Here is a 13,800-nt window from a genome sequence, read left to right on the forward strand (position 1 = left end):
TCAACAGAAACAAGTGTTTGTTGAAAGCACAAGTACAGCCAAAAGAAAAAGATAACTAAAGACCATTTCGGGGGAGGTGGGGGGTGGGGGACACACAACTGTTGAAGTGTTTCAAAACCAAACATTCCAGTCAAAAAGCTCCAAAATCATCCTTTTCTTCTCAGTCAATTTCAAAGCATTAAGTCTTTGTCTTCAGGCATGGAGCATGACAACCTTTTAAATTTGTGTCTGTCTTCATAAACAAAAAAAATTAAGATGATGCGAATTTTGCTAAAAACAGATGCCACATTTCCATGTCCCTGTCAATAAAGCTATTCTGTTTATCTGAGGTAGGACTAATGGTCCTAATATTGAAATATGCTATTATCTGATTTACCTTGTTTTAAAACTCCGCTGTAAAATGAAAGAAAGAATGATGTTAAAATTTTACTGGACACAGAAGCTCAAATCACTAAACGGAATGCATGAACATTTCATGAATTATTTTTTAAAAATTCATGTTACCAAATTCTCTACTGACTAGGTGCACAAACATTCACAATTTTCCAGCAAACAGCATTATTTTGTGCAATCATCCTGAAATACGTAATTACAAACTATCACTGTTCTCTTGAGACCAGTCCTTGCTTTTGTTCCACTTATTATCTTGAATAGTATATGATATATACACACACACTTCAATAGATATTATACCATAAATTACAACAGAGGCAACAATAAATTACAGTGTAACATTATTCATCAATGGCAGTTGTATAAATAGCATAACATTTTTTGAATGCAACTGCAGACAAAAGTCACATGTTGCATCGAGTTCCCTCAAAGCACTGCAGTAAAGCAATAAGAAATCCTTGCTGCCAACTTCGCCATGTTCTATTTCGGGCCTCTTCCATTGTTTTAAAATAGTTTGAAACGAGATGCAATGATATTTTAACTGCAACCTGCATCTCAGAATTTGATGAAGAAATCTGGAAATAAATGTATAAAAAACCAACAGGATAATATGGACAAGATAAGAAAATTCTATGAATTAATTTAACTCACCAAATGTGAAATTGTCCTGGCTCAGATGTTTTTTACTGCATTTCATAATCATCAAACTGCAATAAACAGAGAATCCTATTAAAATGTGCAACAGGAAACATAATCCATAAATGGAACACACACTATATGTAGAAAATCTTAATAATTAGCACAAAAAGCATGCAGGAATAATCACAGCATATTCCATGAAAAATATATTCCTAAAACATAACATTTCATTCAGAAATTTAATAGGAAAATAACTTATATGGCAACAAAAGTGTACTATACCAATCTCTTTACAGACCTTCAAGCATTCATCCTGCCATAAGGTGTACAACATATTGCCTAATTAACATTTAAACACAAGAAATAATGAAATAAATGTATATTTCTAACAAACTAAGTTACTGAAAGCCTCTCCAGTTTCATATGAGTTAAAAGTTTATTTCACTTTCTGCGCAACCCACCCATCATTTTGCACGACAATGGGCAGACTCATACAGTGCGAGCTGTGGCTGTTCTGTTCGGTCAGTGGGACCGGGAAGTACTGTACTATGCACCATACTACACGGACTTAAGTCCTTGTGACTTTGATTTGATTCTGAAGATGAAGGAACCACTTTGTGGCATTCACTTCAGAACTGCTCCAGAGATTCGACAGGCAGTAGACCGCTCCATTCGCACTATCAACAGAACAGGCTCTGCTAACGGTACACTACGCCTTCCACATTTCTGGCAATGGGTTCTACACAATGCTTGTGACTACTCTGAATGGCAGTAACAGGTGCAAACATGCAACTCTTTTGTGTGGGTTGTGAATAAATAGTTGCCACTATTTAAGTTACAACCCTCGTACTTCTGCAAGTATTTGACAATGCTGAAAACATTTTTCCACTCCGATGTTGGTACTTCAGGAACAGGGTTCCAGATGGATTCAACAAATTCTCGAGGTGATGAAAATCATTGTCTGCACAACTGTTTGTTTGGCATAAAGGAACAATAAGAAGTCTTTAGGCAATGAAGCGGGTAAATACTGGCAATGAAACATTAGTTTGATGTTCATCTCCCTCAGATAATCATCTGTTTGAAAGCTGTGACTGTCACAACAAAGAATGATTTAATGATGTGACTCTCCTGTCTCCCCCCCCCTCCCCCTCCCCCCTCCCCCCCCTTGAGTCCATCACTGACCTCTGGCAAACAAGTTGCTGTACATCATTTGACATAAATTCTTCTTTGATTCTTTACAGCAACGTCCAGTGTAACCACAGAAACAAGCGGTCATTTTCTTGGAAGGAACAAACAAATGTGAACAAACCAGTGTTGTTGGGTTTGCTTCACCCTGGAACACACAAACAACTAATAGCTGCTCAGTTTCCAGTTTGTAAAGATATATGCAATATTCACATCATGTTAAGAGGTTCTATACCGATTTAGCATTTTCTCAGTTGGATTTCTGAGCATTTCCTTCCACCAATTGATACGAGTCTATTCACAGGTTTTAGTTAAGTTTTGTGGTATCCATCATGAAGTGACCTTTTCCACAACTAAATGTTTATGCAATAACAAATTTATTGCAGTCTTCAATATGTGTATCCTCTTCAATCATGTTGCGTACAGTATCTATGTTTTTTGGAACAACAGTTGATTCTGGTTGACCTCCACAAAATTCATCATTGAGGGAAGTGTGACGGAATGAAATTCTGTAAACCAACTGCAAATGGGCTTTTCAGAAAGTGAATGTTTGCCGAAACTTGAACAAAGTGATCTGAGTCCTGTTGAGCTAACCTGCATATATATATATATATATATATATATATATATATAAAAAAATCATGCAAGAAAACACTTCAGATCCACTTCCCATTTTTCACAATTCTGTTTCTGCACATAAACTATTCAGACACTCTCTGAACTATCATTGTTTTAACAATAACAAATGACAAATTTCAAAACAATAATAAATGTCACATCTTGACAGTGATCATTTGTAAAAACTTTCACGGTGACCCTCACATTTGGTTGTTGTACTGATTGTGGGAAATAGTGCCATTTCCTCAGTATAGCAGCAGTTTCGGTACTTCCCTGAAGTCGAGGAGGATGCAAAACTTTACATAACATTTTGAAAATAGAAGCCCCATTCTTTCCCCATTACTTATATAATCCTAATCAAGACGCAGAGAAACCACAGTTAAATACCCAAGGCAGTATCAGTTGCTGATCATTTGGACACTCCACTCTTCCCTCACCACCCAAATTTAGACCAATACCTGTCCAACAGCCCTCTCCAAATCCAACAAGGGCATCAGCTCCCTCTGCTGCACAACTTAACCATAACAGAAGTTTATCTTTCGTCTATCAACAAATGAGACCTGTGATGGAATGCTGAGATGACATTCACTTTTATACACCAGAGGAATTGCAGCAGACCATGATAAAAATGGCCATGTTGCACTGAAGGCATGCCAATTTACACCTCATCAATTTCTACGCTATGCTATGCATCAATTTCTCGACCTCCGCTATCGGGTGGAGAAATGTAGGGTCCCCCTGAAACGGTCAGGTGTGCACTACACGCAGGAAGCGGCTACAAGGGTAGCGGAGTACGTGTGGAGTGCACATGTGGGTTTTTTACGTTAGAGAATTCCCTCCCTAGGCCCAACAAGATGCCTCCTGAGACGCGACAAGGTAGGAGTAGGCAAAATGCAACAGGGAATAACAATATTAATCTGCTAATAGTAAACTGCAGGAGTGTCTATAGAAAGGTCCCAGAACTGCTCTCATTAATAAACGGTCACAATGCCCACATAGTACTACGGACAGAAAATTGGCTGAAACCAGACGTAAACAGTAATGAAATCCAAAACTCAGATTGGAATGTATACCACTCAGTAGCTCGATACGGGCTTTTGTTGAAGTATACCTTCACCAAAGAGTCAAGCAGTATGTTGCTCCCTCCTACATATATCTCGCGAAGAGACCATGAGGATAAAATCAGAGAGATTAGAGCCCACACAGAGGCATACCGACAATCCTTCTTTCCACGAACAATACGAGACTGGAATAGAAGGGAGAACCGATAGAGGTACTCAAGGTACCCTCCGGCACACACCGTCAGGTGGCTTGCGGAGTATGGATGTAGATGTAGATGTAGATCTGTGGGCACAACTGAGATGTTGAGAAAATATATATATATATATATATATATATATATATATATATATATATATATATATATATATATATATATATAAAAGAAAGATGATGAAACTTACCAAACAAAAGCGCTGGCAGGTCGATAGACACACAAACAAACACAAACATATACAAATGTCTGCTTGTGTCTGTGTATGTGTGGATGGATATGTGTGTGTGTGCGAGTGTATACCTGTCCTTTTTTCCCCCTAAGGTAAGTCTTTCCGCTCCCGGGATTGGAATGACTCCTTACCCTCTCCCTTAAAACCCATATCCTTTTGTCTTTCCCTCTCCTTCCCTCTTTCCTGACGAGGCAACCATTGGTTGCGAAAGCTAGAATTTTGTGTGTATGTTTGTGTTTGTTTGTGTGTCTATCGACCTGCCAGCGCTTTTGTTTGGTAAGTTTCATCATCTTTCTTTTAGATATATTTTTCCCACGTGGAATGTTTCCCTCTATTATATTCATATATATATATATATATATATATATATTAAAAAAAACAAAGATGATGTGACTTACCATACGAAAGCGCTGGCAGGTCGATAGAAACACAAACAAACACATACATACACACAAAATTCAAGCTTTCGCAACAAACTGTTGCCTCATCAGGAAAGAGGGAAGGAGAGGGAAAGACGAAAGGATGTGGGTTTTAAGGGAGAGGGTAAGGAGTCATTCCAATCCCGGGAGCGGAAAGACTTACCTTAGGGGGAAAAAAGGACGGGTATACACTCGCACACACACACATATCCATCCACACATATACAGACACAAGTAGACATATGGAATGACTCTTTACCCTCTCCCTTAAAACCCACTTCCTTTCGTCTTTCCCTCTCCTTCCCTCTTTCCTGACGAAGCAACCGTTTGTTGGGAAAGCTAGAATTTTGTGTGTATGTTTGTGTGTCTATCGACCTGCCAGCACTTTCATTCGGTAAGTCACATCATCTTTGTTTATATATATATATATATATATATATATAATATATATAAGAGGGAAACATTCCATGTAGGAAAAATATATCTTATAATAGAGGGAAACATTCCACGTAGGAAAAATATGTCTGCTTGTGTCTGTATATGTGTGGATGGATATGTGTGTGTGTGTGCGCGAGTGTATACCCGTCCTTTTTTCCCCCTAAGGTAAGTCTTTCCGCTCCCGGGATTGGAGTGACTCCTTACCCTCTCCGTTAAAACCCACTTCCTTTCGTCTTTCCCTCTCCTTCTCTCTTTCCTGATGAGGCAACAGTTTGTTGCGAAAGCTTGAATATTGTGTGTATGTTTGTGTTTGTTTGTGTGTCTGTCAACCTGCCAGCACTTATATATATATATACGACAGAACAGACACCACTCAAATATATACATTTCTGTAAAAGAGATTCCTACAGGAATCAATAATTTATGAGTAGGAGGTTAATGAAAAAGAGATGCTCCACTGCAAGTGCAATAAATTGGAAATTTGAGTCAGTTAGGGACAGTGTCCAGATGGCCGAAGTGGTTAAGGCAACCATTCATGAAAAGCGGTAAACCTGGGTTCAAGTCTCGGTCCAGCACAAATTTCCATCTTTTGCCATTGCATTACCACAATGTTTTGTACGGCTGGAAGTCAGAAATTCCAGCTCTCTATTTCATATAGACAAGAAAATGTCACTTTCTGCAATGGAAAAGAGAAAAATCATGAAATTCCAATGTAAAATAGTTGTCCCCTCCAAAAACATTGGCACATTCTCAACTTCTATGGTGTTCAACATGTAGTTATAGAGTTAACAATTTGGAAAGCCTGTTGGTATAGCTGCATAATAAAATTTCAAAACGGGGAGACAAAAGGAAGTCTTAGTTCAGTCCTAGACTGTTGAGAGGCAAATTTGGTGGTAGCTTTGGAGGTTTACCACACACATCTAGTCAAATGAAGCGTGCGCACGAATAACGCTGTATGGCACATTTTGACATTTCGTAGAATCGCGTGGAATAATGCTGTATACGGCAGTTTACATCGCCTGCTGTTATAACTGACATGTTCACCGTCTGAGGGCAGCACTAAACAGTGATGAGACGCGCACAGTTTTCGTGCCTCTGCGCGAACAATGCTGGATGTTACAAGAATGGCGGAGTGCAGCAAGGTGACACTTACCGCAAGCGGTTTGAAACGTGCAAATAATGCACGGAAAAGGAAAATTAACATTGGTAGTTGACAGGATAATAAGAGGAAAAGGCGTCATGATGCTGGACTGGAACATAAATCATGAAAAGGAAAGGTAGTTCCTGAGAAACAGCCTCCAACACAGGTGAGTGGAATAATGCTATATGGGTTTTGTAAAAAGGTGTATGTCTATAGAGAAGCATATGTGTCCTGTAAAGCGGCGACGTCCCTGTAGAGTACATGGCTCTAATGACATGTTATGTGTATCTTCTGAAAACATTACAGTAAAAGTATGTAACGTGAATGAAATTAACTACAGTTCTGTAGTTATCATTGACGAAAAAATAGAATACTCAGTCTGAGTAATGCTACATTATGAAAAGAGAATTTGAAATTTGATAATCTGTTAGAATATTAGGTAGTAATAGTGATTGTTTTTGTGATTCAGGATCGTGTATGTAATGCAGAAGTGTGCTCAAAAGAAGGATGCAAGGACATAAACCTGGAAATGAAGTTAAAGCTGTACGAAGAAAATCATGCCTTAACATACGATAAGCAGTCCATATACTTAATAAAATCCATGGAAATAGGCGAGCCAGCCAGGCGCAAGAGAGGTAAGAAAGACGATACTACACGGAAACAAGCTACTTTCAAATACAAAGTTTACTCAAAAGAAGTGTGTCAAAAAACATTGCTTGACATATTCTCCATCACCCAGCGACGAATGCAGATTCTACAACATAAAGTAGAAGGTGGAATAACCACTCTTAAAGACGGTAGAGGAAAACATTGCAATAGGCCACATACCATTTCAAATAACGACAGGGCTCTTATTCGACAACACATATCGAGTTTCCCAAAGCAGATGAGCCATTACAGTAGGAATAAATCCTCAAAAGAATGTCTGCACCCCGATCTCAACCTCTGTAGAATGTATCGGTTGTTTACCAAAAAGTTTCCTGATAAGTCAATAAGCAGGTCATACTATCAAAGTGTGTTTCAAACAAGATTTTAATCAGCGTTTCGGAACACCTAGATCAGATACTTGAAGACTGTGTGATTTGTTGTTTAACAAAATGATTGCAGCTTCAGATGAAATAGAACTGCACAAGATCGAAATTGAGAGTCAGTTGCATCATTCAAGGTCAGACCAAACATACAAAGCCCTAAAAAACGATACGGAAATGGCTAAGAGGAATAACAATATACATGTTATTTGTGTTGACCTACAACAGGTTTTACTTTGTCCTACATTGACTCATTCCATGGTATTCTACAAGAGACAGCCGTCGTCGTATAATTTCACGATTCATGACTTTGGTACTGGAAACATCACCCTAAATTTGTGGGATGAATCCACCGCAAGAAGAGGTTCAGCCGAAATAGTTTCCCGTCTGCTTAAATTTGTGACACACAATTATGATACGCTTGAAGAAGATTTGAAATGAAAACTGATTGTTTGGTCTGACCACTGTGTTGGGCAGAACAACAACTGGAGAGCTGTTCAGCTGCAAGTACTTTACAGAAATACATCAGAGTTTTTATTTTCGGGTCACAGTTTCCTACCTTGTGACAAGAATTTTGCAGTCATCGAGAAAAGAAAGTGTCAAAAGTTATGGTTCCTTCAGAATGGAAGGCCTTTGTCGATTCTTCAAAACAGACCATTCACGAGATGATGATGGAAGACTTCAAGGACATAGGATCCATCGAGTTACTTTTGAAGAAGCCGCATGCTTTAAAAATAACCGATGTACTTTGGTTGAAGCTGTGTAGTGACGATCCTCAAGGTTTAATTGTGCGCCGTACTCACAATGTGCTTCGCCCTTGGGAAAGACACTGTATTGTAAAGCATGGTTGTGAACATCAAGTAAAAAATTGTCCATTGCCTTCTGAATTCCGGTTGCTCTATAATGGGACACTGAAAGCTCATAAGGAGAAGAAAAGGGATCTATTGGACATGACAAAATATATGGAACCAAAATACAGGCAGTTTTATGAAAACCTGGAGTGTGACAACTGACTCTGATGTACTAGATTTGAGCCTGAACTTGATAAACTAATGTTGTATTTTTTTTAAGATCAAGCTATTCAGTTTACAAAAAATATTATTTAGTATCTTGTTTTAAATCTCTTACTTACTATTTTTGGATTCTAGTCACCTTATAATTACAGCAGAGGGCTGGCTGATCTGGAATAACACTGTATATCCATTGCCATACAACGTTATTCCATTTTAAAACTTACTTATTATCGAAAAATCTGTGCTTAGTGCAATTTTAAAAACCAGAAATTAGTATTTTCCACAGTCTGTATGCACAAACAATACATATCTGCTATTGCATTATTATATCATATCAATTCTCTGGAACTAACAGTTTTTGTCAATTTCCCAACAACTGCAAAATGTGCCGTACAGCATTATTCGTGCACATGCTTCAAATATTGGGGCTGGGATACACTTAACTATTTGGCCATGATAAGTTGACCCTGACAGTTGGGAACAGCAGGAGGCATGTCTCGCCTCCACCTTAAGATTGTCAAGGAGAGAAGAGCAGTGAGGTGAGGGCAACACTGACTTCTTCCTGCAGTGCTGGCACCATTACTCACATTTTGAACTTCTTTGAAAAAAAAAGAGGGGACCCTTGTGGGAAAAATTGTGGCATTTCGAAACAAATGAATATCTTCCAACCAGTGGCAATTTTCTTCACTAATGGCAGCATCTGCGTATGATGTGGTGGTCCAGGAAGACAATTAGCAGAAATTGGGATAAAGACTGTAAGACAAAAGAGAATATTGGAAGAGGCTCTGTGAATGAACTGGCTAAGCAGAAACGTTTTATGAAGAAGAAGAAGAAGAAGAAGAAGAAGAAGAGCGCCAGTAAAAAGGTTCAACTTATTGTGGTCAAACATTACACGAACAACTCAAAAATGTAGCTTCCAGAAAATTATGAAAGTCAGCATTAAAACAGAGAGGCACAAATGTAATAAAAGAAAGCAAACCCGAGTCTTCTAGATGAGACCAAAGTCTAATACAAATCTTTTCTTTGTCTCTTCTTTGAGAGGTATTGATCAACTGTATATTTTACTGTTTATTCTTGTTGATATCCACAAGGACATTTTCAGTTCTGTTTCTTTTCCAATTTCAGATTTTTAATTTTCAGTGTTAACCCAACATTATTAGTATATGAATAAAAATATTAAAAAAAAAAAAAACATTTTACAGTTTTGTTTCCTTTCTCATTTCATGCATTGAATTTAAACATGCACAGATGTGATTTCCATACATTAACTCAGAAAGATGACATTCTTCATCATATCAATAAAATAGGAAGACACACTTTGCTTACCATAATGAACCGTACTTCCCTTTTAGGTATCAAAGTAATCTACCTTCGAAAACATCTTACAGCATAATTGTCACTTCTCTGAGATAGAATATATTTTGTGCATCTCCTTTTTGGTGCATCGCATTTCATCAAACTAACCACATCGGCTACATTAAAAAAAAAAAAAAAAAAAAAAAAAAAAAAAAAAAAAAAAAATGATGGTTGTAGGATATTGCCCCTTCTTGAATAAATTTCTGCAGATGCCCCTGGTCTGGGTGTAATCTGAATATTATTAAGCTGTATATGTGAGTTAGTCTACTGGAGTATAGCTAGTTGATTGAAGAGTATCTCAGTATCATTTTCATATTGGAAAATAATGTTCATTCACAACTGACTTTGCATTTGTCATTAATATTATGCTAAACTAAAATAAACCGATGCATGGAGCCAAACAGTCCACAACTCTCAAAAAAATAATAATATCACTAACACCATATTGATGATATAATGCAAAATGTTTTTTGTTGTTTCATGTTTACATATGCCTGCAAGAGTTTTGATGTAGGCTACTACAAAAACAGATTACACTGAAAACTGTAGTATGCAGTTCCTGGAACCGGATATAAAAAACATACCATTTCGTTGTACTGCATGACATGCTTTCTTATAGCTGATGTATCAACCCAAGTAACAAAATCTTGAAGATTTCTGGAAAATACAAATGAAAATAAACTGTGAAATAGCACATTAAACCTATAATTGTTTACGCATTTCTTGTAATATCAACAACTTGACAATGTTAAAGCTGTAAAATAAACACAAAATTTTAATTTTAGGAGCAAAACATTTGCTTGTAAGCTGAAAAGTTCTTCTGTAAGTACAGTTTAGATACTCCTATTGCAGTGTTCACAATATATTATTTGTTTTATGAAACAATACAAAGATAGACATAACAGGAATGTGGACTGTGATTTAAGTTAGCGAAGAGACCATTAATTGCAAAAACCCAATCATAATTACACAAATGACTTCCTGTGTAACACTTACATCAAGGAAAATACACAAAACTAGCAACCAGAACTCCACAGCAAAATTATTTATTTGTCAAAGTCTTCAATCTTTTGCCTAGTTTGATGATGGATACCATCTATTTATTACAACAAATTTAACCTTCTGCACACCAAGTGGTGTACTGCAAGATTGTAACATAACTATTTTATTATTTCTAGCTATTTGAAATAGTTTATAGTTTTCAGACTATGTGAAATTGTTAAACTGTCCCCACTAAACATTATTATTGTTGAATTTTTAAAGTAAATTTATCTATATAATAAATAACAACTGAAATGTTTATTGAGGACCTTCGGTACCCTGCTTGGGATTCTGCATGATGAGAAAATGCCCGTGTGTAAATACACACTGTAGAAAGTACTGCAAATAACAGAAGTAGAAACAGACATGGAGAGAGTCATGTGAAGTGTGTGTGTGTTTAGGAATAGAAGAAAACATGGAAGAAAACAACAATTGAAGATGTTATCGAAGGAAGGGACGACGACGAAGTGACTGATGAGATTCAAATGCCGGAGAGACCTACGTACACCGGCGAAAATGGAATGATACAGCAATCAATATCCAAAAACCTAGCAGGTTTCAAAACCAAGACATTCTGTCTACATCTAGTGGTCTCAGAATGACTCTGAGTGTGTCTTTGTTTATGGAGACTTTCATGTTGTTCATTACACCTAAAGTAGTGGACAATCTCATGAAATACAGAAACCAAAAGGGGGAGAGAACAAGAAATTTATGGAATGCCACTCTTCCTTCTAACAAACATCAGTGGATCCCAAAAAGTTCGGAATAAATGTCCAGTTTCGTAGGGCTCCTTGTAACTATGGGAGCACTAAAAGCTAAAAGAAAACCACATTCTATGTTATGTCCCATGGACCGCATGTACTGAAGGAAAATAATACCAGCCTAATTTATAAGAAATACGTTTCCTGAACTTTTTCTTACATCAGATTCTGCGGCGTGGTCACTAAAGAGGAAGCAAGATAAATGGAAATTTTTTTTTGCATTTCCAGAAATATTAACAATTTTTGCACAGGAAAGCTTTGTACACTATTATCCAGGTAGTCATTTACTAATGGATGAGCAATTGGTCTCCTTCTGTGGTAAATGCCCACTTAGGGTTTATATAAAGTCCAAACCAGCTAAATACGACATGAAAATCTGAGCCCTCTGTGATGTCGAAACTTTGTATATTTTCAACTTGCAGGTACGCACTGGGAAAGAAGGACCCATGGAAAAGAATCAAGGTGCTAGAGTTGTAATGCACCTTACCTCTCCTTTAGGAACTGCATATGATATTACAATGGACAATTCTTTTACAAGTGTTCCAGCTGCACAGGAACTCTTGTGGCAAAGGCTAACTTTGACCGGTACTCCTAGAAAACACAAGTCTAAAATACCGTCTGAACCTCAACAAACGTAATTGAAATCACAATTTTAAACATTGAAATCACATTATGGAGAAGATTACTGGTGCTTTTTGTACACATTTTCCAGAGACAGCTTTTTCTGCATTTCTCTGGGATTTCATTATTAGTATTTCCTCTGCACATTCTAACTTAGTGCTTCTTTCACTTTTCTGATTTGTGTGGGCATACAGCTGCTTCTTCACTGACTGGCTTTCTCGCTCCTGTCCCTTTGCTGTTTACCATTTATGAGTTTGTTTGCCAGTTGAAGAATGAAGACATTCCCCTTCAGGTTATTTTTAGTTAAGTGAGAGGAGATAATACACACATATAACTGCTGCCACATCTCAGATATTGTAAAAGATGCATCAGCCATTTGCTGCAAGGAACCATGTCAACATCATAGTTTTCAGCGATCTAGGAGGTAACAGTTTCTGGTTTCTCCTTAACTTATTTATTCATTGGTACTTCAGCATATAGAATAATGACATTCTACTTCTTCTCCCCTTGGTACACTGACAGAGTGCACTCTGACCTATTAGTATTTTTCATGGTGGAGGTGGAATTTTAGTCAGAATTATTGTTTTTCAAACAGTTGGGGACGGAGAGTGACAACAAAGACAATTTTGTACCAACTTGTTCCATGTTTCATAAAAGACGAGTGAATTTGTCAGCAAGAATGCACTGAGTTTGGGTGATTTCTCACCAATAGGTAGGAACTTGATAAATTTGTGATATCCATCTCTTGCAATTTTATTATTAATAAAATTAAGCCCCAAGAATGTGACAAAGGTCATCCTATGTAATACTTCCAGCACAAAAAGCTATGATACCAATCATTGCCTCCAATTCTTCCAATGATGCAGTCCAAGTAGTGTTTTTTGAATTTATTCGGAGTATTTGATTCTGTGTTTTTTTTTTTCCGTTTTACAATATGCAGCACTGATTCATCAGAAAGAAGTTAGAAGACACTGATAGTGAAGTCATACAAATGGTGGCAGACACATGCAGTGGGTCACCCTCTCTCCTTCAGGACATTCAAAGCAGCCCTCTTTCCAGGTGACAGAGTGTTAGCAAACCTTCAGTTCGATTCTATCTCTAGCTGCCATCTTCACTGCTATGCCCTCTAGCTCCTGAGAATGTTGTGGAAAGAACTAAGATGGGGAGACATCTACTGACTATTACTCCTCCTCAGCCTTACTATCTTCACTGTCAGTTGTCTCTGGTAGAAAATCACCATCTAAATTCAATAAGTCAGTTTCTGATTCAGTATCTGCGTTCTCTAAAAATGAAAAATCTCTCCATGAATAAGACCCCACTGGCACAACATAATTGAAAACATCTGTTACAGGCAGAAAACTGCTGCCTACCTGATGAGGCAAATAACAACTGTGACACATGAAACAAGACTGAAAATTTATATTAGAATGACCAGTATGAAAACCTTTGCGACAACCTGTACTTCATAATTTGAGGAACCGATTGCTGAAAAACTAAAATGCTTGGACAACGTAGTAATAAGCATCCCTGGTACAGAGAAACAACTGAAGGACTTGAAAACAAAGTCACCAGGTCCAGATGGAATTCCAGTTTGGTTTTTCAAATAGTACTCTATGACACTGGCCCCTTACCTAGCTTGCAT

The 13,800-nt window shown here is 37.4% G+C and overlaps 1 protein-coding gene across 1 annotated transcript in view; it reads right to left on the minus strand.

Moving 5' to 3' along the window:
* Positions 1 to 467: 467 nt before the first annotated feature.
* Positions 468 to 13,800, minus strand: part of LOC124777711 (U3 small nucleolar ribonucleoprotein protein IMP3) — an 85,782-nt gene continuing 72,449 nt past the window's right edge. The window contains exons 4-6 of the mRNA XM_047253208.1: positions 10,320 to 10,392; positions 1,045 to 1,100; positions 468 to 968 (exon numbers count right to left, since the gene is read on the minus strand). Coding sequence (XP_047109164.1) covers positions 1,077 to 1,100; positions 10,320 to 10,392 — 97 coding nt within the window. The 3' untranslated portion in view covers positions 468 to 968; positions 1,045 to 1,076. The remainder of the gene's footprint in view (positions 969 to 1,044; positions 1,101 to 10,319; positions 10,393 to 13,800) is intronic.

This window comes from Schistocerca piceifrons, chromosome 2, assembly GCF_021461385.2.
Source record: "Schistocerca piceifrons isolate TAMUIC-IGC-003096 chromosome 2, iqSchPice1.1, whole genome shotgun sequence".
Lineage (NCBI taxonomy): Eukaryota > Metazoa > Arthropoda > Insecta > Orthoptera > Acrididae > Schistocerca > Schistocerca piceifrons.